The 16,407-nt window shown below is 40.6% G+C and overlaps 1 protein-coding gene across 2 annotated transcripts in view; it reads left to right on the plus strand.

The window, feature by feature from the left end:
- LOC122988729 (voltage-dependent R-type calcium channel subunit alpha-1E) overlaps positions 1-16,407 on the plus strand; it is a 104,600-nt gene extending 88,193 nt beyond the window's left edge. Inside the window, exons 30-49 of one of the 2 annotated variants that reach the window (XM_044361293.1) lie at positions 1,436-1,596; positions 2,012-2,149; positions 2,808-3,009; positions 3,603-3,767; positions 4,565-4,675; positions 4,778-4,858; positions 5,018-5,203; positions 5,456-5,547; positions 6,398-6,572; positions 6,928-7,055; positions 7,825-7,921; positions 10,467-10,572; positions 10,694-10,801; positions 10,954-11,054; positions 11,406-11,512; positions 11,727-11,895; positions 12,033-12,161; positions 12,347-12,494; positions 13,230-13,426; positions 13,626-16,407. In XM_044361293.1, coding sequence (XP_044217228.1) covers positions 1,436-1,596; positions 2,012-2,149; positions 2,808-3,009; positions 3,603-3,767; positions 4,565-4,675; positions 4,778-4,858; positions 5,018-5,203; positions 5,456-5,547; positions 6,398-6,572; positions 6,928-7,055; positions 7,825-7,921; positions 10,467-10,572; positions 10,694-10,801; positions 10,954-11,054; positions 11,406-11,512; positions 11,727-11,895; positions 12,033-12,161; positions 12,347-12,494; positions 13,230-13,426; positions 13,626-14,180 — 3,156 coding nt within the window. In that variant the 3' untranslated portion in view covers positions 14,181-16,407. Of the gene's footprint in view, positions 1-1,435; positions 1,597-2,011; positions 2,150-2,807; positions 3,010-3,602; positions 3,768-4,564; positions 4,676-4,777; positions 4,859-5,017; positions 5,204-5,455; positions 5,548-6,397; positions 6,573-6,927; positions 7,056-7,824; positions 7,922-10,466; positions 10,573-10,693; positions 10,802-10,953; positions 11,055-11,405; positions 11,513-11,726; positions 11,896-12,032; positions 12,162-12,346; positions 12,495-13,229; positions 13,427-13,625 lie in introns of those variants that run through there. The other variant, XR_006404871.1, reaches the window with a different exon arrangement.

Here is a 16,407-nt window from a genome sequence, read left to right on the forward strand (position 1 = left end):
GGGAGAAAACAAGGTGAAGGTGAAGGAGAAGGAGAGGAGAGGAGAGGAGAGGAGAGACCAAATCCCCAAAACTGAAATAGTCATACAGATGTAAATACAGAAGGATAACACCTGAAAATATTGAGGGCACAAAATATGGTCCACAATGAATGAAAAATAATCTAAATTGGAAACTGGGGCAGAGAGGAGGTAAATGGAGGAAAGAAGAATGAAAGAGAGTACAGAAAAACATTCAAGGAAAAAGGAGAGGGGAGGAGGATGGGAGAGATCTAGATGTGAAGGTGGGGAAATAGTCAGCCTGATGACTGTCTGAGTGTCCTAACAGGTCGCCATCATGGGGCTGAGACTAATACCAGGCACTCATAACTATATCTAACAGATACACACACAAAAATCATGAACTTTACTGAAAGGGTCATTCATGGTTTCACATGTTTATGCCGATTAAATTCAAACAGTATATTCTTAATATTACTGCTGAATATTTTCCAAAACTTTCAACAATGTCTTTAGATTAATTTGTTATCGTTCAAGCAGCAGTGATTTCATTTCATGCCAATTAAATTGATCATTGGTGTGTTCAAGTGCAAGAAGCTCTAACTTTAGAGACATTAGATTTATAGGTTCAAAGATTTTCATTCATGAACTACAGAAAAGTATGGTGTCAGAAAAATGTGACAAACTGTGAATAGGATAATATGATTTTTGTATTTTCTTTCAATAAATTGGTTGAACTAGGTCTCAAGCATTCAAACAAACCTACATAACAGTCTCTACTCTGTGATTGTGGAAAATTTTACATGACTAAATGAAAACAAGGCAAACAAAATCCACTAAACTTCAGAAAGTTATCACAAGTGTAACTAAATGTAGCATCAACAGTAGTGTCCCCGCAGCCAGCTGGCTCTCAGGAACCCGTTTTAATGTGAAATGCTGTCTGTCATGGCTGTCATCAGCCCATATCAGCACTGATAAGTCCCGCCTATGGTCCTGCCCCCAGAGCTGTGATTGGACAGTTGATTGTTTATCATTTTGGCATGAACAGGAAAAAGCTGCCCTCCACCTCCTCATTAAAACTATTGACAGTGCTTTGCATTTAGTATTGGCAGGTGTGTGCTGCTCTCTGCTGGACACACAACACTGAAATGCAAAACTCATCCTCACTTTGTTTTCTGTGTTGTGATATTGGAAAAATCAAGCGAAATAATTGTCATTTAACATATGTTTTCAGTTATGCCATAGTAAATCTTCTATACATGATACCATAACTGTGACTGAATTAATAAATACATAAATATGAGTAAATCTTAATGGTTACAAGAGAATATATGCAAATGAAAATGTTTGTCTTGTCTGAACCTCTGCACAGATCCCATTCCCTGATCTCACTACATGTTTTTTTCATCTCATCCGTCACTCTCTCGCTCTCTTCCAGGCGGTGTTCGACTGCGTGGTGACGTCTCTGAAAAACGTCTTCAACATCTTGATTGTCTACAAGCTTTTTATGTTCATCTTTGCCGTCATCGCTGTGCAGCTCTTCAAGGGGAAGTTTTTCTACTGTACCGACAGTTCGAAGGACACAGAGAAGGACTGCCAGTAAAACTTGTTTACTTCTTTCCGTTGGTCTTTTTATGTCTTTCCTTTATTCTCTGTGTCAGTATTTTATCTTTCCTTATATATTTTGTTTCTTTGTTTTGTTATTTTCTTGATTTATTATCTACTTATTCTGTTCTTCTCATCTTTCCACTTTCCTACCATCTAGTTTTCCTTCATTATTTGTTTGCTTGTTTTCTTCCATGCTTCCATTTATTTCTTTCCTCTTCTTTCCCTCCCTCTTTCTTCATTGTTTCATTGTTTGTTTCAAGTGCATTTGTTCTGTGGCTCCATGTCCTTCTAAAGCTCTGCAATTAATTTAACAAACCTGAAATGATACAAACTTTTCTTACTATAAATTCTGCACTTTTTGTCTTCTGATGTACTACTTGTTGTCTTTCTCTCTCCTCTCCTCCAGAGGTTATTACATTGACTATGGGAAAGACAAGAAAGAGGTGAAGAGAAGAGACTGGAAGAGGCACGAGTTCCACTACGACAACATCATCTGGGCCCTGCTGACTCTCTTCACTGTTTCCACTGGAGAGGGATGGCCTCAGTGAGTCTGACCGGAAGGATGAGGAATGAGGATGAGGATGAGCTTTCCCGCATATCGTTTTCCATTCTTAGAGGGCTCATTAGTTTTTATGAGCATTATAACCTTTTAACATCTGGCTTGTTCTTTGATAATGGTCAAATCTGACCTTTGATGAAGGAAATATAGTAGATGTGATTAATTTAACAAAGATTTTGCCATTCATTATAGCACAATAAGGTTATACTAATATGTCACTGACAGTGCTTGTGGGGTTGTACCGCTCCAACCCTCGTTAATTGACTGCTGCTTTGGAAATTAATTAGAATCATATCCTCTTCCAAATAGCAAATTGGCATTTGATCCCCACCCTAATGGACAAATACTTCCAAATAGTTTCTGCAATAACTAATAGCTGCTGTAGAACAGCAAATCATTTTTTTGCCACTTTTGAAATGTTACAATTCAAAAGGGGCAATTTTCCTGTTACTGTTGTATGTGTTGGGGACTGATGTTAAGCAGTTTTATATATTTTAAGTGGGTGTTACAGTAAAATTATAACTGTTCTTGTGCTGTTTCTATCCTGCTGAGCGGTGGAAGTTTTTCTTTCTTGTTCTTTGTGCATTTATCTTTTAGCATTAGCATTAGCATTATTACTAGCATTGTGTCTCTGCCCTCCCAGGGTCCTGCAGCACTCAGTAGATGTGACGGAGGAAGACAGGGGCCCGAGCCACGGCAACAGGATGGAGATGTCTATCTTCTACGTCATCTACTTTGTCGTCTTTCCTTTCTTTTTCGTCAACATCTTTGTGGCTCTCATCATCATCACCTTCCAGGAACAGGGGGATAAGATGATGGAGGAGTGTAGCCTGGAGAAGAATGAGGTTAGGAAAGATCAATGTGGGCACAACCAATAAACACTTTTTTTTTTAATGTGTGGCTCTCAGATGCAGTAAAACAAACTTTTAAACAGCAGACAAAATGAGACGTGCAGGCTTTAAACACAGGTGCAATCTATCAACTTAGGTGTAATTTAACACATTCATTAGTGTGATTCTGGCTGATTCTTGTTCTTGTTTCTTCTCCTGACAGAAGACAGAAACTCTTAAGCAGCTCCCTTTTAGTCTTTTTTATTTGTCAGTCTAATAAGCTTTTCCAATTTCAAAGAATTATTGTGTTGTACTATTGTGTTGTATTTTCCTTACACTGAGTTAGTAATACCGACTTTTTCTCCCCTCCTGTCCTTCTCTCTGTCTCTCTCCTATATGCAAAGTACAGTATAGATTTGAAGTCTAGTCTGTGAAGCCCATATAGAGGAAATGAACTTTGAAAATAACTCCAATTCACTGACATTCCTTTAGCAAACATCTGTTTCTCCTTCAAGAGTTAAAATCAAACTGAAATGCCTGCACTGTAGTTCATTGTGTCATGCCTCCTCTTTTCTTCTCTGTCTTTGTCTCTCCTGTCTTTATTTTAGAGAGCATGCATAGACTTTGCCATCAGTGCCAAGCCCCTAACCCGTTACATGCCCCAAAACCGGCACACGTTCCAGTACCGTCTGTGGCATTTTGTGGTGTCGCCATCTTTTGAGTACACCGTTCTGGCCATGATCGCTCTCAACACCATTGTACTGATGATGAAGGTAAGGAAAATGAAGAGAGGACAACAAGAAAATAAAAGAGGAAAACATTAAAATTCTGTAATATGGCCAGAACATTAGATGAGCAATAATTTAGATTCTACCATTACGTACTGCGATCTCTCTCTTCTCCCTCTGTCCTCACTCCTAAAAATGAGGTGTCATTTTCCACACATCCTTGTTTGTTGATGGGAAAAAACACACTTTGTATTGCTTCTCAGTAGCATATTATGTCATGAACTTGCAACTGTTAACACTTTGGTTTTAAAATAAGCCGAGATGTGTAGACACAGTTTTTTTCCTTCAGTACCACCTCAACACACTGTGATGTTTGCATTTGGATCTGCTGATCTCTCCTTTGGTTGCTGATATTTTTGTTTTTTTTCACACCTGTCTCACCACTATTTATTTCCTGAAATGGTCTTTTCCTGGGCTGTGCTGGTCGTTCAGACAGAAAGACAGACATACAGACGCAGGGTGACTCAGCCTGTATTAAATATTGATCTATAATGTCCAGGGGCTGCTATTTAGCATGACCTCATTAACTGTGGCTGCCGCCCCTAGAGGAATGACTCCTTTTATAGTGCGACAGATGAGAGGTGCAGAGACTAAGGTACTATTTATGGGTCTGGAGGAATCTTCCATCAACCTGTAGGTCTGCGGAGTGCAGGTCTGAAGATCAGACTGATATCAGACTGGTATCATGAGGTTGAGCTGCAGTGAATTGGTTAGGGAATATTCCACTTTTTTATCTGATTCGTAGCACAGTACGTTAACCCCTGCCACCTTTGTGTTTTCAGTATTACTCTGCCCCGCCGGCGTATGAAGCCGTACTGAAGCACCTGAACACAGCCTTCACTGTTCTCTTCTCTGTCGAGTGTGTCCTCAAGATCATGGCCTTCGGATTTCTGGTGAGAGGAAAAGAACAACTCGCAGCCTGAATGTGAATTCAGGATCCTCTCATGCACTTGTATCTTTAGAAACGACTCAAACCATCTTTTGTCTTTCTACAGAACTACTTTCGAGACACATGGAACATTTTTGACTTCATCACTGTCTTGGGCAGCATCACTGAGATTGTGGTAGACTTGCAGGTAAAATGAAAAACGTCATGGAAAGAGAGAGAAAGTACAGTTTCTCTGTTTCCCTCAATTTTAAGCATTTATGTGAACATTAATATTGAAGTCCTGTGTATGCCAAGCTGACATCACTCAACACCAATAATAAACCCCTCCCATGTTTCCCTCTGCCAGTCTGTTGAGAAGTTCAACATGAGTTTCTTGAAGCTGTTCCGAGCAGCTCGTCTGATCAAGCTGCTGAGACAAGGCTACACCATCCGGATCCTTCTGTGGACCTTCGTCCAGTCCTTTAAGGCTTTGCCCTACGTTTGCCTGCTCATCGCCATGCTCTTCTTTATCTACGCCATCATTGGCATGCAGGTCAGAAGCAGCACAGGCAGACAATGCTTGTCTCTGTCTGGAGACACTTTCTGACATGCAACAATTACTATTTTCACCCAATGCTCCACAGCACATTGAGAATATTTGTCTCACAGGGAAATAAAATGCTTAATGGTGACAGTCTTTATGTTGTGTCCTACCCATTTTTAATGTGTTTATGTGTTTATATCTGTGTGCTATCCATCTGAGACGTTATGTCGCTGTTTTTGACACTTGTGACCTATGAATCAGGTGTTTGGGAACATTAAGCTGAATGAAGAGACTCACATTAACCAGCACAACAACTTCAAGACCTTCTCTGGTGCTCTGATGCTGCTCTTCAGGTAGGAAACCTTGGGATCTGTAGTCCTGTTCTTCATGTAGCGTGGGACTTTAAGACATGATCCTGGGAGCTAGTCTGTGATCCGATCTGAAACTCAACACTGCTTTTAATCCAGTGGTTTAGCTTCAGTACTCCAGAGTAGTTACTGTCTCTGCATCTCAGTTAAATTGAGATTTAGCAGTTATCAAAACTACACTTGATTTGCTGCACTTGGTTTACTAAATGACAAATTTCTTTAATGTAGTCTGAATGATGTTGCTAGGTTACAGTAGTGAGGCTTTGCTTGCAAAGTACCCAAGGGGATACTCAGTGTCAAGGGGTGATAGATGCTGCAGTGTACCACTTACTTCTACTTGAGAGTTTTACATACAGTAATGAAAAGCAGAGGCGGTCAAATTATGAAATGACTTATCTAGGCCAAAGTGTTAAGTGTTGATATTGTGTTTATTTTTCCCAGCTGAAGTGTAAATTTGTTCTCACATGCCATAAAGAAGCTTTAGCTCTGGCTGCCTGCCCCTGGAAACTATGAAATTACACATGACAAACATGCAGGCCAAATTAAAATTAAAAGCAATAATTCAAATGTTTATTAACATTTAAAGGCATTAAAAGATCAGCACTATTGCATACAGAACGTACTGTAAATGTGTGCATTAGACTACACATCTTAAGTTCAGAGCATCTAAAAGCTGCCTCTGAAGCGGTCGCGACGAGTCTTGATGCTTTGATTGCAGCCTCCAGATGGCAGATGTAACTGTGAATAAACTGTGAGCTAGACAGCACAAGTCTTAACCAACTCCTCTTCCTCCTCCTCCTCCTCCCGGGGTTGTATAATTTGTGTGTGTGTCCAGGAGTGCCACAGGGGAGTCATGGCAGGAGATCATGTTGTCGTGTCTGGGGGGACAGCAGTGTGAGACAGACCCCTCGCTTCCTCCAGCAGTACTGCCGACTGACCATGGGGGGGGCTGTGGCTCTGATTTTGCCTATTTCTACTTTGTCTCCTTCATCTTCTTCAGCTCCTTCCTGGTAAGACAAGGAAGCAGATTTTCATTTCCTATGATGGTGACGGAATGTTCTGCGAAGACACTTCAGGCCTTCATAGAACATTCCATCCTAGGAAACAAAAACTTGTAACAAGGAAGCTGGGATCTGATCTGAATAATTAAGTTGCAACAAGGATACCTTAATTTTCTTGTAACCTTATTAAGTGTTTAAACCTTGTGTGAGAATGTGTGTCAAGAGGCTAAACTGCACTTTCTAGATTCCATATTTTGTTGCGGTTTTGATCACTATGTTGATGTTTTTTCCCTCTTCAAGTACCTTCCACCCTAATACAGATGAACATCAAAGCATCTCCTTCCTCTGCCTGTCTTTGGTCCAGATGCTGAACCTGTTTGTGGCTGTGATCATGGATAACTTTGAGTATCTGACTCGGGACTCGTCCATCCTGGGTCCCCACCACCTGGATGAGTTTGTCCGAATCTGGGGGGAGTATGATCGTGCTGCCTGGTCAGTTTCTCTCAGTTTTAAAAAGTGTAACTATTCAGATACAAATGTCCACTTTCTATTGACAATAAATGATAAATGAAATCTATATTTGATAAAACTTACATTAATAGTAAGGTACTTCAACACATAACTAAGGACATGGAAAATACTGAAATAAAGATAATAATAATAAAGAAAATAATGATTTGGTCTCACTGACACGATTGAAAGAGCATACAGATTCTATATGCTCTTTCTTGGCATTATGCAAGTAGTGATACATATGATCTGTTATGAATATCTATAGTTTTCCACAAAGTTTTGTAAGGAAAAAAATAAATGACCACTAGTGCAGTTTAAATAGGACCATAAAACAATTCGGGACTGGTCTGAAAGATGTTTAAGACACTTCAGTTGATCATCTCTCTGTCTCTTGATTCACACTAATTGGTGGAACAAACACACTGAGATTGGAAATAAAAACAGTTTTATGGTGTCTGTACAGCATTGTGAACTGCATCTGATGTAGCTGCAACAGAGATAAATGTCAGTAGTTACTGATAAGCATGTGGAACAAGAGAGTACCAACAGTTTCACCAGCATGTAGAAAAATATGGTTTAAATACTGATCGTCATGAGTTTTCTGACAATGTGGAATTTTATATAAAAATGTTTTAATGCTGTTAAGATGTCCTAAAAAGACACAGCCTCCATTTAGGCCTCACTCACCCTTATTGTGGACTACAAGGCTGTAATAACACACAACTAAAGACATGTATGTTCTTTCCAGTGGTAGGATCCATTATAAGGAGATGTACAAAGTTGTACGCTCCATCTCACCTCCCCTGGGCTTTGGGAAGAACTGCCCCCACAGGGTGGCATGCAAGGTTTGGTTCTCCCATGTCAACAACCCCCCCCCCCCTTCCCTGCCTCTTTTGTGTGGGATCCCTCTTGACTTCTTCCTATCCGTTCCCTCCTTTTCTCCCTTTCACCAACTGTCACCACCCTGCTTGACCTTTAGGGGCGTGTTACTCAGGTCTGCCTGAGTCAAAGAATGACGACACTCCAGTCTCAGGGTACTAAGGCACAGGGCATCCCTCATCCATAAATTTAATCAGGGCACCTCTTAAAAATGCATACTTTTGATGCAATTGTGGTGCAATCTGGAGGGAGCCTGTCTTTTCTACCTTTTGGATCTGGTTTAAAGATGTACTTTCTCACACACACACAACGTAAGTATTTAACTTGCACCAGATCCAGTGAGGCTGTCATTCCTTTGCTTGTCCTGTCCGAGATTTTTTCCTTCCCCAGATTTCTATGCCCTGATGGCTGCATAGAAAGAATACAACCTGTGTTTTTTTTTCTTCTTTACTCTCTCCCCCTGTGTGATGCATTGGAATAATCCTCTCTCTTGTATCTCCTCCTTTCACTCTTTTACCCTTCACTTCCCCCCTCCTGTGATTTTTTTCCCCCTCTTCCATCCCTTTGGAACGCACTCCCCGACTGCGCCACCGTTATTCAATTTTTCCTCCACCTCCCACATCACCCCTCTCCCTTCCTCCCCCTTCCTCTACTCCTTCCCCTTCTTTTCCTCTTTCTCATCCCCATCTTCATGGCTACCTGGTGCCCCCAGTGGTCGCATCCATTACACTGACATGTATGAGATGTTGACCAACATGTCACCACCTCTAGGACTGGGCAAGAAATGCCCCTCCAAGGTGGCATATAAGGTAGACTAAACACTGGGACTAACAGGCTCTGCCTTCATATTTTTAATCAACAAGGGCAAGCACTGTTAAAGCTCGTTTTGTGTGTCACACATTGGAAAAGCAAGGCATTTTTTTCTGTTGATTGTATGATGCAGTACTGCTTGTTGAAACAGTTTTAAGTTCCAGTATTTTTTTATTGGCAGATGACTAGTGCTGCTGTAATTATTTGCCTGTTTTGCTTTGCATCTTGGCAGAGAACTAAGACATCATATATTTGTTTGCTGTTATCTGATGAAAGAGTCTTGGTGGAGTCAGGAAAGTCAGGACTTTATCAAGAAAGTTGTTAAACATCTACATGCTAAATCTTGTCATCGTCAAAGTCATGTCTTTCATACTTACTTCTCTGTTTCTTACATACCTGTTTGCATGTGCCTCCTGCCACAGCCCAGTGTGACATCAGTGTGTATTATGTGGTGTAGTGTGTGTATGTGTGTGTGTGTGTGTGTGTGTGTGTGTGTGTGTGTGTGTGTGTGTGTGTGTGTGAGCCTGCAAGCATGCTCCATCGCAGATGAACGCTATTCTCTTACTGCACAATGTGTTGTGTGAGTTTTATCTTTTTTTATAATACTTGAAAACGTAATACTTTTAAAAGCAAAACAGTTTTGCCCTCTATTTCCAGAGGCCCAGAGATGACATGCTTAAATGAGTTTTTTTGTAATTTTGTGACCTCAGATAGTTTTGTTGCGATTGCAAAACTGTTATTGCGAGATCACAAGAAAACATTGTTTCTCATCATTTCTTTATCTTGACATAATAAACAGTTTTCTTGTGATTAGCAAATAATTATCTTGTGTCTACGTGCGTGAACTCTCTGTCCTTCTGTATCTAGCAGTGTTGTCAAACTTATTCATTTTAGGAAGTTATACAATTTATTAGCTATTTTCAACTATATGAAATCATGGTTAAAATGGAAGCACTCTTTCTAAGTTTCTTTTGTACACCCAGAAAGGCCATGGTTGCTCATAACTTTTTAAGCTAGTTGCCTTGGAATTATCATTTAATTATCATTTATTTATCTAATTATCTGTTTAACTCACTTAAAGTTCTAGCTTTGCCAAGTCCCACAATGGCATTGATGTCCAACCCTGATCATTTAAAATCTGACCTGCTCATCAGAGCTGCAATGATTAGTCAATTCATCGATTTGTCAATCAACAGAAAATAAACAGCAACTATTTTGATAATCGGATAATCATTTTAGTTGTTTTTTGATAAAAAAATAATACAAATGTGCTGGTTGCAGCTTCTCGGATATGAAGATTGGAAGCTTTTCTGTGTCAGCTCTAAGAAATTATAACAGGCATTCTTCACTATTTTCTGACATTTTATAGGCAAAACAATGAATCAATTAATCAAGAAAACATTGATTGCTAATGAGAATAATCATTAGTTGCAGCTCTGTAGTATCATCACTCATCTGACATTGTCAATTTTGTTGACTAAACTAATCATAAACATAATCTTAAGTAAGCAAGTAAGTAAACACAAGAGAAGATTAAGTTGTCTTCATCATGGAATAACATATTTAAATAGTATTATGAGCCACCACAGCAGTTCTGGGCTTCTTCCTTTTGCAGTGTGTAATGTTGTATCAATGTTTATCGTTTATCCCGGTTATGATTGTCTGTCTATCTGATTACGATGCTTTCTCTGCAACCATCAGAGACTAGTCCTGATGAACATGCCTGTGGACGATGACATGTCGGTCCACTTCACCTCCACCCTCATGGCCCTCATCCGCACGGCCCTGGAGATCAAAATAGCCAGAGGTTAGAAGAAATATCAAAACCCTACAGACACACACTCACTGTGGTGTAAAATAATTGGAAATCACGCTACATGTGTGTCCGCCTGTGTCCTTTTTGTTTTTCTGTGTATGTAACTGTCCAGGAGGAGAAGATCGAAATCAGATGGACCTGGACCTGCAGAAGGAGATTAGTGTCATCTGGCCTCATCTCTCTCAGAAGACACTCGACCTGCTGGTTCCCATTCACAAAGGTGACATCAGCATTACAACTGCCACTTTACAAGACAGTCATTTATACTGTATGTTGAAGAAAAGAAAGATATTATTGGAATCATAGTAGTTGTAATAGTAAAATATCATGGTCATATCCAGTGTCTGATGGTTTCTGCTTTCTCCTTCTCAGCCAGTGACATGACGATAGGGAAGATCTATGCCGCCATGATGATCATGGACTATTACAAGCAGAGCAAGGCCAAGAAGCTCCGACAACAACTGGAGGAACAGGTAGTTTTCTTCCTTGTTTTTTCTCACTTCTGTTGTGTTATTCAAGCAATTGTGAATTGATTTTATTCCCCTAAAACCACCCAGCATCTGCCAATGTAGATGGAAATTAGTTACGTCTTGTTAGACTTGCAGCCTTGGCCATTGTTTAGTCATTTATATTTGAATTGTTTCCAAAATCCAAAATTCAATGTGAACTATATAACAAAACTGTCCATCTATTACTGTATAAGTCATCTTTTTCAGTGATTTGCTGGGAATGTTTATGTTTTAATTATGCTGCTGATATTGTATTTGTAGCCTCTTCTAATTTTTCAGTTTCCTGTCTCCCCCTGTGTTTTTCTCGCCCCATAGAAACATGCTCCTATGTTCCAGCGTATGGATGCCTCCTCTCTGCCTCAAGAGATCCTATGCAATGCCAAATCCCTGTCATTCCTCAGGCATAGTGCCGGATCTGCTCTGTAAATATTCAACTTTTAGTCTCCAGATTTTTATTCTGGCTTGTGATTATTTGTGATGGAAGGGTTAGAAATATGTTGTTTTGCAGTTGGAATCTGGTTAGTGAGTTTGCAGTTGCCTTCTATTCCCTTCTCATCATCAACAATCATTGTCAAATGTACAGTACGTAGGTGTGTGTTGTAGTCGCCCTGCCTGAGTGTTTATGTGTCCCTTCAGCACCAGAGGAGGCTTTGTGGCGCTCAGCCCCATCTCTCCCCAAGAGATGTTCCTGCAGCCACTGTCTCGCTCCAGGGAAGAGAAGGAGGAGGACGACGACGACAACTACCATTCACCCTACCACCCTTACCACAACCCACATCATCATCACCACCATTTACACACACTGGTAACAACTTTATGTTGAGAAAACTAAAATATGGCCACATCTAATCTGCAAAGTGGATCTGGATCAAAGCATTATTGTAATGCTGTAAAATAATCTCAGTTTGACACCCAGTCCTCCTTTCTGTGGTATCTGTATAGGTGCAAGATGTAGTGGAGTATAACCAATTGAAGCAGCAGGCGAGGCAGGACCCAACAGCGATGAAATCACCTCAGCGGACACCATCTATCAGAGCATCCTCTATGCCCAGACTGGCTGTTGATCCACAGGTAATAGAGAGTGATAATCTTTATGCAAAATGTATGCAAGGTGCATTATAATCTGGGTTGCAATTAGAGGCACAGATTGTCCAGAATTGTCCACACATAATATGTTCTTTATGTGCCTGTAATGTGTGTTTGTTTGATGAGGTTGCCTATGTGATTGCTCATCTGGTTGTTTTGTGTGTATGTAGCCTGGGATGACAGCAGACAGTAAGCTTATGAAGCGCTCCTTCTCCACCATCGGCGACCAGTGTGTCAACAGCCTGTGGCAAGAACAACACTCTCTGGAGAGAATCAGCCCTGATGGCACATACAGGCCTCGCCAGAAGAACTACAGAGGTCACTTCCCAACTCATATAGTCCTATTTCATATTATGATTCATATTTATAACAGGTTTTATCCTGAGATAAATTGTGGTATTTGGCACTTGTGTTTTAAAGACCTGATAAAATTACAAGAATGGGCAAAATACATGTATCTTTTTCAACCTTTTAGTTGTTCCAAAGTGCATTATTTAGTAGCTTTTGAATGACAATTGTCTCTAATATTCATATTAAAATTAAATTACGAAAACCAATGCATTTTGACTGCAATGACCTTAAAGATCGAGTAAAAACTTCATTACTTCATTACTTACTGAATATTTGATTCATTTATATTGAATTGACAACCTAAATGACGCAGTATTCACAGTATGAGATTTTTAATCTTTAACAGCCCCTGAAGTACCCATTTTGATTTTGTATAGGTGGCTTGTTATGAAAAGTGTTTTCTGTTTTTAAATTGGGATTTGAGAACAATAATAGACCAATCTACTGGGACCTTGCATTAAATCATTAACTAATTAATTACATACCTAGTTATTTGAATATCAGTGGAAAATTATGTTGTCAGAGTATTTAGACTTTGTGCAATTTATTCAATTATATTAATTATATTAATGTACTTGTAATTTGAATTGTGGAAAATTACTTTTAAACAGGATAATTGGGACTTTTTTTAATTACTCTTACTTATAAGCTGAAGGGGTTTCACTTGCTTCTTTTTTTTTTTTTTTTTTGACTAACCTAAAGCTACACTGCTCATAGGCCCTAGAATCAACCACAGGGAAACAAGTAGTCACGAGAGAGGGCGGTCCAAGGAACGGCGCCACCTACTGTCTCCAGACGTGTCCCGCTGTAACTCTGAGGAGCGCAGTCGAGACCCATCATGCGAGAGGAGACAGTCCCGCTCACCCAGTGAAGGACGTGCACACACCTTACAGAGACAGGTGGGGAGACAAAAGGATAAAATTACAGACTAAAGCACCAGTTTCAGTCCTGCTGTTTTGTGTTCAAACCATTGAATCAAGAACTGTTGAAGGAGAATAACATCTGAAACTGGAGCAGTCGGAGTAAATAGTGTTTTCCTCACTGCTGTGCTTCTAGGTCACTATAACTGTGTGTGTTTGTACTGCATGTCGTATACAGGTCAACAGATCAGTCAGCCCCGGCCATTCAGCTTCAGAGTCTGGTACTCCTCGTAATCGGCGCCAGCTTCCCCAGACACCCTCTCGCCCACGGCCTTACATCTCCTACTCACCTCTGGTCTGCCGAGCCCAACCATCCGCCACACCAGCAACCTCCTCTGAGGGACAGACCCTGGCTCAGGACGGCCCTGGTGGCTCTACAGAGACCTCGTGGAGGGCTAACAAGGAGGGCAGGCCCCTGGCTGCAGGTCAGGGGTCATCAGGAGGTCAGGTTTCAGGACCAAGCCACCCATCTCCTCACCGCTACATCTCAGAGCCTTACCTCGCGTTCCATGAGGACCTCAGCGGTGGTGAGGCAGGCGAGGGGCAGGAGACCCTCACTTTTGAGACTGCCATGGCAACCAGTCTGGGACGTGCCAATGCCATAAGCTCCGCCCCTCAGCTCAGACACTCCTGGCAGGTTCCTAACGGCCATTTCCGGAAGCACTTGGGCCAGGCTAGCCCGGCTGGTGCCGGCGAGCTGTTAAGTGACACAGACGAGGACGACCGCTGCTAAAACCCAGAGAGGACGACGGGAAAGAGGATGCACAGAACGACAGGGCACCTCAGAGCAGCTCCACCACAAGGCTTTAGCTCCTCTGTAGCTCTGAGAACTTGTAGCATAACAGGCAGAACTGAACACCACTGCTATTTATCTGGATACTTTGGTGTCTGTCTGCAACGTGTCCTTGTGTGTGTGTTTGCTGTAGCTGGAGGGAGGCTGCGTATGTGGACATGGATGTTTGTTTACGTGTGTGCGCTCTCAACAGAGAAAATTTGCCAAATCAAGAAAACAGCAGACTGTACTATAAGTAGCTCACTGCAGGCAAACCAACATGTTGCCAAGCCTTTCCACACAAGTAGGTGTTTTGATTGTTATTTGAACAAAATATGTCAAGACGTTGAATCCCAGAAACTGATTTAAGTGCATTTTGTGTAGGTGAACATAGAGGTAGCATGTTAAAAATGTAATATGATGAATGTATTTTAACTTTTGGTTCTAATGTTCAGGTCATTTGAGAAGGTTGCTGTTAGTCTTTGCTGTGCATAGTTGTAAGGGGAGCAATGAAACAGAGGGTTGATACAGACAAATTTTGGCAGAATATAAACAGTAATCCACCATTACAAACAGTTCTTGTTTACAAAAAGGGTGTCCACATGGTTTATGGGCATTACACAGTCACTAATCGATGAGTACAAACCTTAACGTGAACTGAACTTCTAGTGCTTGCTGATTTAGTTATTTTTCTTCCCTATCTGATAATAATGACAATGTACATTCATGTGGAGCAGCACAGTGTAGGTTTACAGTATGTTGGCTCTGTGGTGTGAAAAAAGAGGAGGATCTTTTACAGCAGGAACAGATAACAGAAAAAGAGATTTTTTTGTCTCAGGATATTGGACCATTGGATTTATAATGTAATGTATTATCCTCTGAAAGGTTGAGCTGAATATTTTGGACCCAAAATGAAGTAAAAAAGACTAGAAGAGTCTTCAATCAGCATGATGTCCAGTATGACAAGACCATCACAAGGACCCTGTGGACTACGTCTGCTCTGTTCATGGACTATAATCGCTCTGGCCTGAGAAACAGCCATCTGTGGGTTGGACAGCCTGGGTATTGTTACTATGTTAGGGCAAATGGATGTTTATTCTGCACACTTCTGTGCTGGGTAACAGCTGTCGACATTGAGTCAGAGAGGTGACTAAAGCCATTTTCTTCCTGTACATAGAGCCGAGGACATATCTTCTCCAGGATATGTTGCCTTCTCTCATGTGACAATGAAAGTGACGAGAAATTAAATGTCCTTTTTACATGTGATGCAAATGATTTCCGCAACACGGATGCTCTTACAAAAGAGGAATCACAAGCACAGTATGGTTTGTTTCTGTGTTAACTCCCTCATTCTTTCCCTCACATCAAATTAAGTCTATGTTCTGGTCAGTAGAAATAAGCATTACTGTATTTTCTGTGCTCCAGAGTCATTTCCACATGCATGATGATCATGGGAGATGTTTATGAGAGAGATTTGTTTCAGAGCTGCCTAATTGTTCTTATTTTAATATATTCATGATGTTAGATAGGATTTAAAAACACTTATATCAGGCAGAAAAATGTTAATGCTTTTTTTTCCTTTGTCCCGACATTCACTGTCGATATCTTTGAACATTCCAACACTTTAGACCATTTCTTGTTCCCCCTAAGTAAGATGTATATTGATATCATGTGCTGTTGTGTTGCTGTAATATGTTGAGTTTGACATGTTTCTGAAATGTGAACACAGGATATTTCTGGAATGAGATTCCACTGCCTAGAAGAGGCACTACACCTGCTGGAGTCCCAAACAGAAAGTCCTGGACTGAAAAGATGTATCTTAGCAAAGAAACAAGGTTCGGCTTATACAGTATACAGGTTAGGTGAAGGCTTCAGCCTGTCGTTTATAGGACCACGCTTAACATGTACAGTGCAGCCTAGGACTTGATCTTGATGTCCGTCTGTACAGAACAGCCTAATCTGTGCCTGGGGAAACTTGTCCAAAGAGTTCCCTATCAAGCCTGGATTTCCTAGATAGAGAAGCTTTCTGGTAAATATGTAGTATAAACTGTACAAAATAAATCCATGTTTAATTTATTGCACTGTTAATATTTTATTTCAATCATGATGCCTGTCTATGACTTTAACAAAAGAAAAGTGTTTACACATCTGTTTAAAGGACCATTAAAGAGAGATCACTTGTCTTTTC

Source organism: Thunnus albacares, chromosome 9 (assembly GCF_914725855.1).
Source record: "Thunnus albacares chromosome 9, fThuAlb1.1, whole genome shotgun sequence".
NCBI classification, from domain to species: Eukaryota; Metazoa; Chordata; class Actinopteri; order Scombriformes; family Scombridae; genus Thunnus; species Thunnus albacares.